The 18,768-nt window shown below is 39.0% G+C and overlaps 1 protein-coding gene across 1 annotated transcript in view; it reads left to right on the top strand.

Annotated features, from left to right (window-relative positions):
- cadpsa (Ca2+-dependent activator protein for secretion a) overlaps positions 1–18,768 on the top strand; it is a 200,178-nt gene that overhangs the window by 57,821 nt on the left and 123,589 nt on the right. The window contains 3 exon segments of the mRNA XM_051074773.1: positions 5,661–5,727; positions 13,129–13,237; positions 14,018–14,230. Coding sequence (XP_050930730.1) covers positions 5,661–5,727; positions 13,129–13,237; positions 14,018–14,230 — 389 coding nt within the window.

Raw genomic sequence — 18,768 nt, 5'->3', positions numbered from 1 at the left:
CCTTTTCTTTTTTGGAAGGGTATGGCCTCTGCAACATTTTATAGCAGTGAACTCATAGGGGAACAATTCAAGGCCAAATTACACAATTTTGAATTATGTAACTGTCTACAGTTTAACTTGTGAGGCAATAGAGAATTTTAATGCAATTAAAGGCCCTTCTTACCCTTAATACACCCACATACATGTTTTCTTTTTTCCTGATTATTACCTCTGTCAGGTCTAGGTAGCATGTACAAGTCATCTCTTATTAGTTTTATTGCACTTGTTTGAATTGGACAACTTATACAAGTGCCTCTTCAAAAGATATTCTTGATGTAGCTCTGCACTTATTAAGTGTTCATGGCATTTAAATTCTTACAAGGTGGACCCTGAGAATCACAGCCAGGGGTGAGGATAGTTTTTTCCTTCTGTCAGCAGCACTCATTTTGTGTTCTCCCTTCATTGTGAGAAATGTATTTACACAGCAAGTGGATGAACAAAAATGGACTCAACACACAACAAGTGATTTAGAGTAGGGACAGTGATAATTTGGCTTGATGATTGTTGAGGGGATAGTAGGTTTAGATGAGTGAGAGACAGAGAGAGAGAGAGAGAGTGTGTTATGTTATAAGTGTTATGTTCAAAAAGCAGCAATGTTTCTCAAGGGTATACTATGCAGTTAAATGTGCTATAGAGTGAATAGAGAGTGGGAGTGCTGTTAGCAGGACCAAAGTAGTGAATCAGAGAAATAATAATAATAATAATAATAATAACAATAAGAAGAAGAAGGAGAAGTTCCATTCTAAACAAGAAATAAACACACCTACACCTCTGCACAATCCTGCAGGAAAATGCCACACTGCTGGATTTTGAATGAATGCAGCCCCAGCTCAGCCCCACCTTTGGTCAAACAGACACAGACCTGCAGCACTTTATACATCCATGACACCGACAGAGAGCACAGGAGAGAGAGGAAGCAGAGATGTAACCTGGTTGCTACATTTTTATAGAGTCCCTCACAACCTGACCACTGTTATTGGCTGGGGAATACACACCCACTGCTCAGAGCCTGCAGCCCAGAAATGTCCCAAACACAGAAAAATAAGATAAAAATAAGAAAATGAAGGCAGAAGATAAATCTCTGCAGATAAATACACTGTTGCACACGGTGGTTCATACATAATGACTGAGAGGGATTATGTTTTTTATGGGTCCATACATTGTTTTGTTTTGTTTTGTTTTGTTTTTTTAAGGAAAATTCTGCATATTCTACCATTAATGGCTGGGTTAATAAATTGGAGAGTTAAAATCCTTGCTCTGTGTCCATCCAGAAGGCATTTAGAGGGTGGGATTTATCCATTTGATTATTAAATTCAATTGTTTTGGCCAAAACATACTGATGATAATGCTCCGAGGCCTCATTGTGCCTTGGATTTCTGAAAAGCTGTTAGTTTAATTATGGGTGGTGGTTGAGCTGAGGGATTTGAACCAAGTTGAGAGTGGTTAGATTGGGAATCACTGAGAACTCAAAGTCGATTTTTAGTAGAGATCTTTTTTATAATTGCTTTTCTAATGGATGGAGAATGATGCAAGTTCATTCAGCACTCCGGGTCATTGGATGAAGGTTTGCACCAGTTAATTGAGTAATTTGAAATTCCAGAAAATGATGCTGCCAAAAAAATATATTTAATAGTGAGGGAGCCAGAAGACATCCTTGCCTGGTCCAGTGTATACACTGAAACTTTGTGACTGTAGCCCATTAGAAGCGACAGTGGCCTTAGAAGATGTGTATAGTGCTTTAATCAAAAAATGGATAATTCGCCCAAACCCAAATTTCTGTAGAGTTGCACATAGGAATTTCCAGTCAACCCTATGAAAAGCTGATTCCATGCTGCATCCAGTTTTAATATTAAGTGCGTTAACTTGAATAAACTCGTTCCTAATGATAATAATAGAACTTACCTGGTCCGGGTGTATGAAGGATGGAATATTTTTTTCAATCCTGGCTGCTAGAGCCTTACTGATGATCTGTATTGATTAGTGACAAGCAATAGTCACTTGACGGATCAATGGGGTCTTTACTGGGCTTTAACAATAGGATGATAATTGCTGTGTCTATGCTCATAGAGAGTTTAGAGGTGTAAGAATCTTTGGCCCTCACTATATTGAACAGTCAGGATACGATTGACCAGAAGTGTTTATAGTAGTGAACAGGAAAGTACTGAGCCCTGGAGTGGTCATGGAAAGAAAAATAAATAAATAAATAAAAATAAAATAAAATAACTGATTATGTAGTTAACCGTATTGAGTGTCGACTCTCCTTCACCTCCTTATGCGGAAGAACACCGGACTGACAAGCCAGGCGTATACCGGGCCTAACGTTGAACAGCTCCTCAGTGTCAGGTGAAGGGGAGCCCGGTGCAGTTGTGAGACTTTATAGTTATATAATATTAAAAAACTGTGTGCGAACTGCAGCAGTTTCCTGAGGTGGACAAAGAGGTAAAACGGTGTGACCCAGTTTGCAGACTGATTTACAATGCAGGCTACTAGTAGGCTATTTAATTAATGTAAGTACTCTTAACTAATGTTGTCTTGCTAATAATCAGCTTAACACTGATATTTGAAATAAGCACAGTGCACTTCATTCTTAGGAGAGAAAGCCTGTTGTCATAGCTCTCTATATGTACACTCATCTTGTGCACACGAATGATTTCGTTCGCATATTTGACTATTTTGTGCGCACGTTTTAAAAAATGTGACCATTCCGGGGCTCCGTAGCTAGATTTCATCAAGACTCGACGTGCAGGAACCACGTGCATTCGGATTAACGCGACCTGTGTTCATGATGGCAGAAAGAGATGAGCCAAAAACGTCCAAAAAAGAAAAAAAAAAAAGAAAAGAAAAGAAAAAAGAGAAAGAATTAGAAAAAGGCAACGCTGTCTTCAAATGAACGTATGCAACAGCTACGAGAGTTAGCATGTCTAACTTCGCTGAAACACACTACAGGCTTGCTACTGCGGAGGATAGCAATTAACTGGTTAACATCAGCTAATTTCCTCACTAACGTTACTTCAAGTTCAAAATCACGAAGCTTCTTTTTGAAACAGGACACTGGCTTTCTGGTGTTTTTGAGATTGTGTTGCACGGGCATGGAGAGAAGGGGGAGAAGAGAAAGTGCGAGTGTCGCGCATGTGATCCAGGTAAACCTTATATTTTGTTCAATGCGAAAAAATGTGTTTTTCTTACCAGGCATTTCAGTATAACTCATTTTAGAGTTGTTAGTGCAATACCGCCTGATACTGCAAAACCGTAATATTTTTGCTCAAGGTTATCATACCGGCCCATGCCTACACTTAGCTCTGAAAAGAGCTCTAAAGCGGTATTTGCACGTGTTTGCAAGTGTGTCAAGTCAAGTGTAAGTGTACTGATTTCAGATGTGGGACACACTCACCCATGGCGTGGTGGTGCATAAATGTGCACTTAAATGCTTGTGATTGCAAGTGCTGGAGTTGGACAGATTTTGAGAGTGTTCAGGATAAGTTCTCTAGGCGTTACTGAGAGCTAGAACACTGCTGCTCTTATTCTATAAACATTCAGTGGAGTCTAACTGTTACTCATAGCACCCCTGGACAAGTGTTACCACCATTTAATTTTCACTCAAACTCAGCTAGGGTGTCACTGGCATTGCAGTGTAGTGTGAGCACTTGAATCTGGCCAGCTTCAAGACAGAAATGATGATTAAGGTGTTCTTTGGTTTAACTATCCACCACATGATAATGTATGCCTGCAGTTCAAGGCTGCAGTGCTGTGGATTGGAAATAAAATGTTGCTGTGTTTTATACACAATGGTGCGCACTCTCCCTGCTTCACAGCATTGCTCCTCTGTCTAGCTGTCAGGAGCTGCATGTCCGTCTTCCACCCTCCCTCCCTCCCCTCCATATGCTTTCTTCTGGGGCCTTTGAGGAGGCTTCTGGGCTGCCCTGTAAGATGCCCACACTGCCTCCCTGTACCAGTGGTTCCACTCTGCACAGCACCCAGGCAGGGCCCTCATGTGTCACCTCAAAGATGGTGGTTTATATAGTACGACAGGCAGAGGCAGCTCTGGGAGGGACCGCGGGGAAAGGCAGACTGAGGTAGACTGAGGCAAACTCACCAGAGACACCCATAGCAAGGCTGGGAGCAGCAGAGGCAGATCAAACTGGGGTCTTCACCCTCAGATGTTCTTTTACAATAAAAGCCCTCTTCCCATCCGCCTCTTTCTGCATCATGTTTTCATGTCAAAATCTCAACACAACAAGCCTTAGGACTTACAGAGGACACGTTTACTTTAGTATGAAGCAAAGATTATATATAGCATGCTGACTGCAACATTGTGCTGCATTTCTGAATGAGATAACAAGAAAATAATCTGGGATGATTTTTTTTTGTTTTTGATCTTTTTTTGCTAAACTCATGAGTGTGACAAGCAATGAATGATTTCCAGAGAAACTAATCATATCATATTCTGAATTGCACAGAAATTACATAAGATTTAGCTTCACTTTGTGTTCTACTTCTTTAGTCCCCATTAATAATCATCACATCACGGGTACAAATAGTTTCCCAAGGCCCTGATCCCCAGTCTATCATAGTGCTGACATGTAGAGACAAACAACCATGTCTTTGGACTGTGGGAGAAAACTGGAACCCTCTTGCTGAGGGGTGACGGTGCTAACCACTGCAACATTGCAACATTTGGTAATGTTGATGTCATCAGTATTACACTATTTTAAAATAAATGTATTGTGAATTATTTTTTTTTATAATATTGGCCAACCCTAGGTATGAAAGTTAGGTAGCTGTGACAGTCACACTTCTTGCTGGTTCATCTTGGGAACACTGAAAGCTTTAGAATTGGTTTTATTCTCTTGCCCTGATCTGTACCTCACCACCATTTTATCATGGAGGTCTACAGAGAGTTCTTTGGATGTCGTGGCTTGGTTTTTTACCTGACATGCAGTGTGGATTGTGTGTGTCTTTGTAAACTGTGTCCAGTTGTAGCAGTAGGACAATCAAGTTCTTGACACAATCAAGTTCTAGACACATCTCAAACCAAGAGAATGCACCTGAAAGATCTTTTTTTTACATCTGAGATTTAAGTTTAAATTTTTAATAAATTTGTAAAAATTCAGTTTTCACTTTGTCACGATGGATCATTGAGTGTGTGTTGATGGGCAAAAATGGCAATTTTATCAATTTAAAATGAAATCTACAGCTCAATAAAGTGCAAAAAGTGAAGGAGTCTTAACACAAGTCACGTGGTTTATAGGCACACCTAAATGGAACATCAACACTGCTAGTTTCATTAATTACACCTATGTTGGGTAAGTGTCAGCTTAGACAAAAACACCAAATAAAGAACAGGACAATGAGATGTAAAATCTGTAATGCTCAGAGTTTTTTAAAGAAGCGATGTGACTGGTTGCAGTAATAACATTTTACCAGGAGATGTCAGTAAATGCTTAACACTACCACCTCATACATCCTTTCTGTAGATTTGTCCTAGTGCATCAGAACTCCTGGCAGTCCTGGCAAAGCAGGAAAAAACCCCAAAACGCTTGATTCAGCTGCATAAAGGTCACACTGAGAAATCTCTGTTAATGTTTATTTTGTCTAAATTACTGTTTGTTTGCATCCCACAGATATCTTTGGGCCATTGGCAAAAATGTGTGGAAAAGATGGAAGAAAAGATTCTTTGTGCTGGTTCAGGTAAGCTCAGATAATACAGTCATACTAAACTTGTTTTATTTCCTACAAGATAGGAAGTCACACAGTGTATTATATAGTAAAACAACCAACCAAAAAAATTGATTCAGTATATACAGTGGTCATATGAGGTCTTTTGAATGCACAGTGGCATCACTAAAGTGTTGAGGTTTCCCAGGTATGGAAAGAAATGTATTTCTAATGAACTTGCACTCATTATGGCTGTGACAGCTGTAAGTCTTCATGCAGTAAGTCTCTGGATCCACCCAGAGTCTTTTCCTATGCAGATGGGGTCGCTGAAGGTTTACTGGACTGATATTTTGATCTTTGTCTAATACAATTTATTAAGATAAATGAAATAGTTTGAAATGTAGCATTAGAGCATACTGAACATGACATCATGTGCAACCAGGACTGAAGTTCTTTCTAATCAAATTAAGGTAGACGGGAAATAACTTGTTTATGTTGTTATATGTTGTCTGTTGCACTGGTAAGCAGTTTACCCAGTGTGACCAAGTAATACAGTCAGATTGTCCAAGTTCTGGCACAGGTTTGGATGTTTCACCAAACAAGTTGTTGAAGTCTTTTCTTTCCCCTCACAAATTATGACCACTTCTTGAACCAGCAATTGCTTTTGTGTAGAGAACTACAAAAGAGTCAGGACAGGTTGAGGTGATAATTTCATATTTGTAGTGCCATTAATATCTTACAGCGAGAGTGTCCACAAATTGTCATGTTTTCTTGATCTTTGCTCTCTGTTAGAATTTTCAAGCGACAAGATCAAATTTTTTGACTTAAGTGAACGCATAGCGAGCTCCATAACCTGATCACACCCAACCGAGAACCGTGGACAGCCTTCAACATGAGCTCTGCTTTATGGCTATAATATTTTCATTGGCCACATGTTATGTGTGCAGCGAGAAAGAGAGATGCAGCCAAGCTGTCTTCTTTTGGCTGTCAGGGGAATGATGGAGAGGCCAAGCAGGCTTTTGTCAGGAGATGGGGGTGGGGTGTGTGCGTGTGTGTGCGTGTGTGTGCGTGTGTGTGTGGAGAGGTGGTGGAAGCAGCCATTTCCTGGTGGCTCTGCATTAGGAAGTGGGCAGCAGGCGGGGGGTGCTGGTGGTGGTGGTGGGGGCAGGGGGGTGGCCTGTCTCTTGTGCACTGGAGAGGATATGTCTCAGAGCTACAAGTTGACAGGGGATTGACAAAGTCGAGTGAACACTAGCTGGCCTAACACTCGCAGCTAGAAAAGCCTGAGCGCCGCCAACTTGAAGCCTTTCATTTGCTCCCAGCTAAATATATAGCAAGTGACAAATAAACTGGTCAATAAACTGCACACTCGTGTATGTGTATGTGTATGTGTACGTGTATGTGTGTGTGTGTGAGAGAGAGAGAGAGAGTGGGTAGGTGGTTGGGTGTGTTTGCTTGTATGTCTCTCTGTGTATGAGCATGGATGTTTGTTTTGAGGAGCAGAGACACTATCTGGTTCACACTGTGTGTTTGAGGTTGCATTTTAGAGACAGCTCCTACAAAGTCTTGTAAGTAAGTACTGACTGTTGACGTTGCTCATGTTGTCTTTATCACTTAAAACCTTAAATGGATCAAAAAATATTAATTAACTTGATTAATATATTTTGTAACGACTGTCTCAAAATACAACCCTGAGACACCCCTAACAAAACAATACAGAATTTCAGAGTTAGTTTTTTTTCAGAGTTACAATGTGTTTTAGAGAAGATAAATAATAAAGAATAAATCAGGAATAAAGAGATGACCATGCAAGTTAGAAAGATATTGATGGAACAAAAATCAGATGAGAGAGATATAAAGGTTGGTTTAATGCTGGTTTAACAAACTCAACAGTTGGGTACAAAAAGCAGGTGCACACAGGAAAAGTAGAATATTGTAGTTTACAAGCTGGTAGACTGAGGTCTTGTGGGAAAAAAACTCTTTATGCCTGCACAGCAATTAAGAATGATCTCCAGGTCAGTGGTAAAGAGAGGACTTGAATATGACCATAACCTCGGAGGATTTAGAGGTATACGGGGGCTTTCTGTGCTCAGACTCAGACAAATGCGTCAAAACCCAGTGGATGATATTTCATCATTTAGCAGGCTGAGTCAATCACCTGATCTCAGTCAGACTGAGCTGCATCCCAGTTTTTGAAGAGCAGGCCAGTGAGAGCTGAAGGTGGCTGCAGTGAAGCCTGGGAGAGCACCAGCAGGGAAGATACAAAGACTCTGCTGATGTCTGTTGGTTGAAGACTTCAGGCAGTCATTGACAGCAAAAGATTTTCCACTAAATTTTAAATATGATTTTATTTGACTTCATATATATCTGCCCAGTTCCGTTTGAACCTTTGCAATCTGGGCACAATGTGTTAAAAGGGCTGTATCTCTCACACATTTCTTTCTATAGCTGAGATTTGGCACTTTAATATGAATTACAGTAGAATAGGATAGGATAGAAATACAAAGATATACAGTCCTTCACCTTGGTTTCTTCTAATGTAGATAATGAACACATGCATATGCTCTTTCAAACAGCAGGTACATAAGTAGTAGAGTCCTTATCTTAAGAGAGAGAAATATTTTAGGGTCAGAAAAGCTTGATTGGCTAATCAGAAAAAAATATAAATGTGTAATCAAAGCAGCTAGCGTAGGAGGTGTCACTTTTGTATTAGATGTGTCTGATTATGTCAATAACTGTGAAAGACAACTTTCAGATTCCAATTTTTTTTATTAGAAATTATCCAGTAATCCTACTAATGTTATATTGATACCACAGGAGGGCGGCACTGAAACTACCATATGATGTATTTGCTGGTTAAATGTGAAAATGAAACACCTTTAAACTCACGTGTCGCAGCCTTTTCTGAGATTATACCCTCCCGTAATTATTTTACTTTTACAGATAATTTTTTTTTTTTTCAATGATTAAAAAGTATTTCAGTGAGGAAACACAATCACACTAGTATCCCTGAAAGAAATGCCTTGGTGATTACACAGTTCTAAATACAAACAGGTTACAGCACTGTTACTTTTTATTCCATGAACGTAAAAAATGAAACAAACTGTATGTGCAAAAGCTTGGGCACAAACTGTCATCAGTTGACAATTGTTAGAAACAGCTGTTGACCTGCTTTACCAGCCTTAATGAATTAATTAAAGACTAATTAATTAATTAATAGTAGCAGCCAGTGGTAGCAAAGAGCATGTTGTTAACACTTAGTTGGCAGCAAAAGCAGCCTACTGCATTCAGACGTCACAGACACCAGATTGTAACCACCTTTCAAGAACATATTAAGAAAATATAATAAGAATGAAAAACTCTGTTAATAATTAATAATTGCTCAGCAAATTCCAGGTTAACAGGAATGGCTCACAGAGCCTTTTTTTTAAAGAAAGCTAAAAGAAAAATATGAAAACAAAATCAATCTTGCTATGTGCTAATAATGGTATACACACATGTATGATTGTATGCCCATTTGTTCATGTTCATTTGTTTGGTACATTCAAATACTTGCTATGAGCTAGTTTTAGGCTAAGTTTCTTGTTAATAAAATGTACAAATGCACCAATCAGCCACAACATTGAAACCATCAATCATTTCCTCCCTCTATCTCTTCTCATTCCTCCCTCTGTGTGTCCATTCTCCCTCTTTCCTTTATCTTCTACTTCTGCCTCATTTTCCCATCCTCCCATCTTTCTTCTCCCTGTTATTTAGCACTTGCCTGTCACCTCCTCCTTCCTCATCTGCCAGCCCTCCTCTCTGTCCTTAAATAACCCCTCCTCCTCTCCCAATCCATTAGTTCATAAGTACAGTGGTTGTGGCCTAAGTCGCCCGTCCTCAGAACATCCAGGTGTGTTCATGGTGGACTGAATGTAGTCACACATTTGTATACATCTTTCCACATCTGCCCATATCTGTCTTTCAGTTCAGTTCACTTCAGTTTATGTCAGTTCATTTCATTTTAATTTGGCTTATTTCACCTCATTTTTAGTTCACTTCAGTTCTATTCATTTTATTGAGATCACTTCATTTCAATTCAATAGGTTCAATTCTATTTAATTTTTATGTCAGTTCCGTTCAGCTCAGTTCATTTCAGGTTAATTCATTTAATTAAGTCAAATGATTTTAATTAATTTTAATTCATTTCAGACTAGTTCACTACAGTTACCTTCAGTTTGATTCAGCCCATTTCAGCTCTGTCAATTTAAACTTAAATTCACTCCAAAGTCAAATCATTTAAATTCATTTCCATTCAATTAATTTAAAATGAAGTCTTTAATTAAGCTAACAGTATATATTTCTAGTAACAGCATAAATTCTCTGTTTCAAACCTATGTATATGTATGTGTATTTTTGGATCTTATTGAAAATACCACCCCATGTCAGGGTTTAGATAGAAAGTTTTGCTTTTGGCCTCTAAAGTTTGTTTGTGAACACACATGCCACATCCAGCAAATCATCTCCAGGATTCATATCCATGTGTTTCCTGTGATGATGTGAACATAAACGACTGCAGCAATCCCCTTCACTCTCTCTTCCTTTTTCATTCTTCATCGCTGTCTCTCCATCTCTCCTCTCTGTTGACTGACAGCTGAAAGAGCGAGAGGGGGAGACAGAGAGAGAGAGAGAGAAAGAGAGACTGGGAGAAAGGAAGCTGGTGTTTTGGGGTATGGGTATAAGGGGGGGTCGGTAGTTTAGACTCTGATTTGCCTTTGCGGTGTCCTGGAGGCCAGGGAGCTGCTGGAGAGTTGGTGCGGTTCCCTCCATCCCTTACTTGGCCTCAGGTCTCATCAGTGCTGTCGTGAGGAATCTCATTTGTCACACACATGGAGGGAAATCCAACACACACACACACACACACACACACACACACACACACACACAGTGCAGCTGCAGCTAAAGTGAGAGCTGCCACTTGCAGCGGCAGAGGTGGCGACAGCACCGGATTGGCCAGGCCTGGTGATTTGTGACGACAGGCTGGTATGACTGGCAGCTACAGTAGCAGGAGGCCAGCTACAGCTAGTAACAGAGTGTCACTACACTTCCTTTTACCAGCACATGGAGCAGTGTCAAGACCACAGGTACTAACCTAAACCACTAAAACCACCACCACTAATTATTATTATGATATTTATATCATTGAATGTGTAAAGCCCTATGAGTTTCAAGCACAGGTTACACTACATTTCGCAATACGAAAGTGTTGGATGGAACAAACAGTTCTCTGTAGTTGTCCTGATGGTGGCACTAAAGTAGAACTCGGGGTCATTCAAATCAAAAGTTCATCCTCTGGGAGCATGAAACCTTACAGCTGAAGTGGTATGTTTTCTGTATGAAAGTGGAGTTTTTAGGTGATGGTGACACACAAAGAAAGGCAAGGGATATGCTAAATACATTAAAGTAATACTTGCTAACTAGCAATCAACATATTTAATTTAAGCACCTTTAAACCTGGATCTTTTCTAGGACCTTGTGTTTTATGGATGACATACTATAAAGCTTGAGCTTGTAAGAATGTTTTAGGTTCAGCGCTGCTGTGTCTCAGTACAACCTCACAGAGCTGCTGGTATGACTGTAGTTTTGCACGTTTCTATACATACCACATTTGGGGTTATGTGTATGCAGGTACGTTCCACACATGCGCACTTGAAAGAATGATGCTTATCTTCTGACAACATGAGGAAGAGCTTCTTCAGAATATGACCAAGCATGTGGAACACAGTATATACAATGCATACAGTGCACAAAACAAGCATCCAGCTTACTTCTCTGGTGCATGCGTAAGGTGTACAGCCCACAAGATGACAAATTTTAGGTTTCTGACCTTGGCGCACATGGACACATTTACAGTTTGTCACAGACTTATACAGTATATGCTACATGTAATATGCACATGACAGTCCTTCAAACAGAAACGTGAAATGAAACTCAATGGGCAGCGTTGAGTGTGGGGTTAAAGAGATAGATCTATATATAGCACCATCTAAAAGTGTAACACAGATGTTATAATGAAAATTTAAAAAAAAATCTGGATTGCTAATTGCTTAAAGATGCAATATCCAAACTGCAGCAGCAGTTAATTCATCAAAACTTCACTACTACTTCTGGTATTCACTATTGTATATTCATTATATCATTATTAATAAGGTCATCCCGGATTTTGGAAGAGAGGATTTTAGTCCTGTGATGCATTTACATGCGGTCAGATATGTGCGAAAAACAAAAGACCTGTTTTGCGAGTAATGCACTGGCAGCTTTTAGCGTTGGAAACATGTTGGGGGGGGGGTGTTAATGATAAACATTTCATATGTATTGTTATGTAATTTTATATCATTTAAACATTTACAGACTTTGCTTAGATAAAGTTAGTTATATAAGTCATGTTAAAGATTTCAGGTGTTTCTAATTCAGATGATTGTTGTTTTGCTCAATTCATCTTCTTGGTCCTGACATGTTGTATTGGTCTCCTGGAGAGAGATTGAAAAGATGTGCCTTGACATGGCTTAGTGACATGACTTCACATATTTTTCTGTGTGAAATTGGAAAATATGACATTTCTCTTATAATAAATATGTCTGTCTAAATATGATTTTTTAAATTATTATTTAAATATTTATCTCTAAAATGTTTATTTATATTTCATTTGCACGTAAGGTATTGTTAATAAAAAGGAGACTGATCGTCTGTGCTGCTGCTTAGTCTGACCCATCGTTGTATTTTATTGTCAGGTGACCTCTAATGGAGGTGGTAATAATGATGGGAGAAAAGGAAGGAAGTCGGTTGATATAGTATGAGGAGAAAAGTTCACATTAGGAGGAGGCGGAGGGATGAAGTGGATGGATGGGCCACACAGTTCCCTTGTGAAACCAATAATGGATATTGTTTCTTTTATCTGTGACCATTCTACAGCCTTAATGATGTTTTTATTGTTGTAATGAAGATCCTGTAAGCTTAAGGAAGTACTTATTTTCAACTCAAACCATGATATTTTCCTATACCTAACCAAGGTCAACTTTTTTTATGCCTAAACCTAAACAAACCATAACCATTCCATCAGCCTAACTGTGTGTTTATAATAGTAACCATGGTGGGACATGTTAGAGAGCAGAGACAAATTACCTATATAGTTGTTGAGGTTGGAGGGCTTGTTTTTAAAAAAGTATTGCAATGACAAAATGTCAGTAAAATATTGAAGTTAATTGTAGCTGAAGTTTAGAGAGGTGTGGTGTATTAATTACTGATACATTTTTTAGAAGACGTTTTTACTCTGAGGGACAGTTAGAACTGAGGAAGGGATTTGTAGTATAGTGTGATTAACAGCTGACATATATAATGTATTCTCCTGTCATTTGACTGATGAGCCAACATGTCTTCTCTATGTGATTGGTGCAGGTGAGTCAATACACCTTTGCCATGTGCAGCTACAGAGAGAAGAAGGCTGAACCTGTGGAGCTCCTGCAGCTGGATGGCTACACTGTGGACTACACTGACCCCCAGCCAGGTAACAGTAACTACTTCACACAGCTGTGCAGTACATGAAAACAAGCAATTCAGATGAAGGAAAAGTGTCATAATATTAGGTGCAGATTTGTTGTTAAAGCCCCGACACAGCTGTCGTCCACCCACACAAATATGGCACACACTTAAAGTGGCAAGAAAAGATACCCCTATGGAAAGATCAGGTTTTCTGCACTAATTGGTTATAAAATGTGATCTGACCTTCATCTAAGTTACAGGTATAGACAGATACAATGTGCTTAAGCTAATAATGCACAAACAATTCTAATCTTTTGAGTTTATTGAACACACTCATTTGACGCGAGTCCTGATGGGGAAAGTAAGTGAACTCTTGGACTTTATTATTGATCAAACCTGATGTGGCAGCCATAAACCTGATCTGGAGCCACCACAGACTTGTCCTACTGCATTACCCAACTTCTACTGAGCTTCAGCTGGTGGACAGCCACCCTGACATTATCCTATGAAACAAGGTTAATGGTAATTCCTGTGCTGCTAAAATCAAACAAAAGACCCGCACACTGTGCTCATAGTTCCCAGTCAATTTTAACGTGACAATTTTGTATCAATTGTGTATACATATTTTTTTGAGAGAGGTCCACAGAATAAGAATCAGTTAATCCCCCATTATTTTTAATTAATGCAATCCTTTTTATCTTGCCTTGATTTTTTTTTAGGAGACTTCTATGTATGTGTGTGTGTATATACTGTATCTAGGGGCAAGTGACTGACAGTTCAATACTTCTTCCGCTTCTTCTTTCAGGTCTAGACGGTGGTCGGACGTTCTTCAACGCTGTAAAGGAGGGTGACACTGTGATCTTCGCCAGTGATGATGAGCAGGACCGGATTCTATGGGTGCAGGCCATGTACCGAGCCACTGGCCAGTCACACAAGCCAGTTCCTCCCACCCAGGTCCAGAAACTCAACTCGAGGGGGGGCACGGCACCACAGCTTGATGCACCCATATCTCAGTTCTGTAAGTTTTCATCTCTGATTCTTCTTTGTCTCTTAGTTCTCACACCACACATATGTTGTGCCACAAATAGGATCTAATTGTCTGTTTTTTTTTTTTTTAAATTGCTAAGTTGATGATGTAGCATCCATTTTAGTTGATCTAGTCACCTTTTTTAGGTGTGGATTTATAAAATATGTTAAGTTGTCAACATTAACATTAAGACCCCTGTCGTGCCAGAAATTAACACCTTAATGTGACTGATTAATAAACTCATCATAGGAAAATGGGACACTCTTGTCTATTGCAGCCCACTTGTTTGTGTTTTGACATGAAGATCAGTCCTATTGTAGTCTCAGAGGCTTACTTTGATTATTGTCTTGATTCATACTGTAAAATATGAATCAATTTATGAACAAAACTAGACTAAAGATAAGTTAAGGCTTCTCTTTTTATCACTCATAGTTACTCGTACTCTCTTCTTGTGCTCAGTGTCTCACTCAGTCTCCTTGTGTACAGTTGTCCTCACAACATTTTTTTCACATATCAGCCAATGATGTCCTTAGTTTGTCCTCTTTCTGATCATGTACTGTATATGTCTCCAACTGTTACTGTTATTCTTTCTCTGTGTGCTGCTTTGCTCTTTGTAGAACTGCTGTAGTGTTAAAGTGTTGGTGGCTTTGCTGTGTGTCTTTATGTTTCTCTGTTTGTTCCTTCCTCCTCCTCCTTCTTCTTCTTCTTCTTCTTCTTCTTCTAAACCCTGACCCTGCTATCTTGTAGCTGGATTAAAGGGTAAGTGCTTTCCTCCCCGTTCTTTCTTTCTCTCCTTTTGTTGTCCATCGCTCCTCCTCATTTAATAACTCTCTGTCACTTCTGTCATGAGACATGACATATTAGCCTCTTTGTAATTTGCACGCAAAAATAATTTGCTTTGGCCGTGCTCCTGTCTATGTATTCGCCGTCTGTACAGCAGGGATTGACTAGATTCGTGTGCCATACAAAAGTGCTGCAATGAAGGTCAAGGTTAAGTTTTATAATTTGTTTTTTCTTTTCATGAGGAGAAAATGTTTGTGATTCCTGTAAAGCCATAGCATGTCTATATCTATAACAAGAATTGTGATTGCTGGTATCTTACCGCCATTAGAAAAAGTATCTCCACCAGACTGTCTCAGTTAGGTTGAGACTGAACCATTGGCAAATGTGCTGATTTTTTTATTCATGGAAAGGATATTTTTGATTATATACAAAATTTGATTGGAGAGGCCCTTAGAAAATCATACTTCACAGCTTTGAAAATGTTTGTGTAATTGTTTTGAGAACTACTTGCTAAATTATTGTTATTATTATTATTATTAGTGGTAGTAGTAGGAGTATTAGTACTATTATTAGTATTATTTACTTAAAAATTTCAGTTTTCTTTTTACATATGCTGTGAATCAACTTCAAATGAAAAATGCTCAAGATAAATGGATGGGAGTTTATAAGGATGTTTGCTTGTTAGGGGCTGAAATTCTGATCTATTAAACCAAGCTTGTTCAGGTCTAAAGGCAGTGCAAAGTGATTTTTGTGGAATGGGACTGTCCATAGATGGGCTTGGTCCTTGGTGAATGTTGGAAGAATGTATGGTCTAGTTAACCTTTAATGTTTGGAACATTGGACAGCAGGTATATTAACTGTATATCAGCAGTTATTGAAGTGCTGTGCAAAGTTTTGTGCATGCTTTTTGAAAGAAGGCAGTTTTAGGTTGAAGAAAGAAAGAGAGAAAACACTGGCAACATCATCCTGCAGGCTGTTGGGGCCTGGTCCGATGACACTACAGTGTAGGCACATCACAAAAAAAAATCTAGCTCAAATGAATAATGTGTCAATTGGAATGCGTTGTAAAATCACAGAGCCAAAGCTGTTGTAGAATAAACTGTTGTGTTCACTTTGTGCTCCACTGTCTCTCTTGAGTGATGAGTTAATGTTACTGTAAGGGCAGCTTTATGCTCCATTAGAACAGACTGACCACAGTGGAAAATCAAAAGTGTTCATATCTGATCCAAATGGCCACAATCAAAGGCAGAGCAAAAAGTCAGCTGATATAGAGAGGGGGGTGATGTGGTATTCTTTAAAAGCACCAATGCCAGTTCACACTTTCAAACAGTTCTGCCAGGAAAACATTCATGGTGTTGCACTTACAACGATCAGTCACAACATTAAAACCACTTGCCTAATGTTGAGTAGGACCCCCTCCACCAAAACAACTGTGAACTGTTGGAGCATGGACATGGGACCCATGGTTCCTTAGCAGAACATTGCAGTGCAAGAAAAGGATCGACGTAAAGCTTAATTTATACTTGCGATGAATTGACATTTGTTAGCTCCAACTCCATCATGATGTACATGAAGAAACTAAACACAGTTTCACAGAAACCCCAATGCCTGCCAGTACTCTGGAGATGTAACTGCAGAGCGACGCCAAAGTACAAGTATAAATGCTCAGAACGGTGTAGGCAACTTTCATAGGCTACAGTATAGGCTCTGTGTCAATCCTGTGTAGAAGTATAAAACACGCTTTATTCACTTCATCTGCCAGTGGTTTTATATTGTTGTGGCTTTTCTCTCACCTCCACATGCTAATTGCAGCATGAAGTGGGTGTAAATGTCTGATTGTTAGCTCCCCAGTCCAACATTGGAAAGTTGTGGGAGGAGGGGGTTTCCAAAGCTATTGATCATCCTACAAGAGTATACAGGTGTACTGGACTATACGTCCTTAATCCATCTGAAAATGCTTCTCAGATGGCTTGGTTTCATTATTATCTGTTCAGCATGGTACACTGGTTTTCACCATTTTGTTACAGTAAAGATGGAACACTAGCCTTGTTTACTGACACAGTACATTTCAGGGATGCCTTCCACTTGAATTAAAGTTACAACTTGTTGCACTTATACATGGATAATCAAACTTCAAGTTCAAACATAAGATTATAAAGCAGCATTTTTAAAAAAAATCATGTTATACATCATAGAATATATGTATCCTGTCTTGTCAAAAAACAGCTGGATTCAGCTACATTTTTCTGTTACTACACCTGGGTTAACATATCAATGTGTTAACATGCTTATCAGAGGCCAAAAAAAAGTTTTTAAGAAAGTTTCAGCAGACTGTGTCAATAGAACACGAAATGCACAATACAACATAATCAACTCAAAGAGAAATGTATACCGATCAACACACCCAATAAATGAAAAAATGTTTCCTGCATGCATTTGTGTAGTGAATTTACTGAGAGAGCTGTTTTTGACACAACCACTGGAATCCCACTGAGTCCCAGCAGCTGGTAATTACCAAGTTAAAAGTGCCAGGCCATGAATAATACAGTGTGGTTGCTGTACAATTAAATCAGGCAGCAATCAGTCAATGTTACCAAATAACTACTTGCCTGGTTCACACCTGGATCAGCGCAATGAATAATAGTAATAATCATATTGCCCCCATCCGTGGCTTTAACCCCCCTCCCCCGACCCAAATCTAAATAGACTACATTAAAACACTGTTACAACAAAGACAGATTGAAGAGCTGTGTTTTCAGATGAGAGATGAAATTGATCTTCACAGTTTACTCTTTCTTAATCATGATGACTGAGAGTTTAATTTGTTTTGACATATTTAAGTACCATGAAACTAGGATTAATACAGGATAAATACAGGAGTGAAATTCTGAAGCTAGAAAGGCTTTTTTCTCTGTTCAATTTAGATCTAAAATTCTTTTCTCTTTTTTCTTGTATCATTGTCATATTGTACCATCTCCTGGCTCACCTATAATTTATAAATACATGCGCAACATGTTACATATCCTCCAAAATATCCAACACAAATTACTCTCATAGTATTAAGACTAAAAACGTTTCAATTAATTCTGTGATATATTACACCTGTTAGTGCTGTATTTCAACTGTGAATTTTGCTGCTGTACATATTTATCATAATTGGGTGTGTGTAGCAATTAATAGGTGTAGGGTGTGTTCAAATGCGCTAGTGTACTGATCCATAGAGATTATCTTTCATTTGCTAGACCTTAGCGTCTTCCCTTATCCAAGAGCTAATGCAGATATTCCACTGGAAATGTGCTGTTGCGACAATCCAGAGAGAAGCTAACCTCTGGGCTAGTGTACAGAACTCTACTAAACTGTTAGAACACCACCAAATGTCATCTTGATTGAGTATGGCCTGTTGTGCAGACCCTTGTTGCAGTCTAGCTGATTTAGATTTGTTGCTTGGCAGTTGTTTGAACTTGCAAATCTAGTTAGCTTAATTGAAATGGTCTCTTCTTTAAATGTTTCAACAGAGCTAATATGGCTTGTTGTCAAAAGTTTGTCTTTGTTCATTTGCTCGGTTTAAAGAGTTAGCTCCTCATTTACGGTGGCTTCAGTTTTCAGTTTCAGTTTTCAGACCACTTCACTGTTTGCACACTTTGCTGTATTGTAGATTTCATTTTAAATTGACAAAATTGCCATTTGCACCCATCACTCTGCACTCAGCAAACCATGACATAGTGAAACCATGTGTTAGAAATTTA

Source organism: Lates calcarifer, linkage group LG12, assembly GCF_001640805.2.
Source record: "Lates calcarifer isolate ASB-BC8 linkage group LG12, TLL_Latcal_v3, whole genome shotgun sequence".
NCBI classification, from domain to species: Eukaryota; Metazoa; Chordata; class Actinopteri; family Centropomidae; genus Lates; species Lates calcarifer.
The sequence above is the reverse complement of the archived record's forward strand: the minus strand, read 5'-3'. Positions and strand labels throughout refer to the sequence as shown.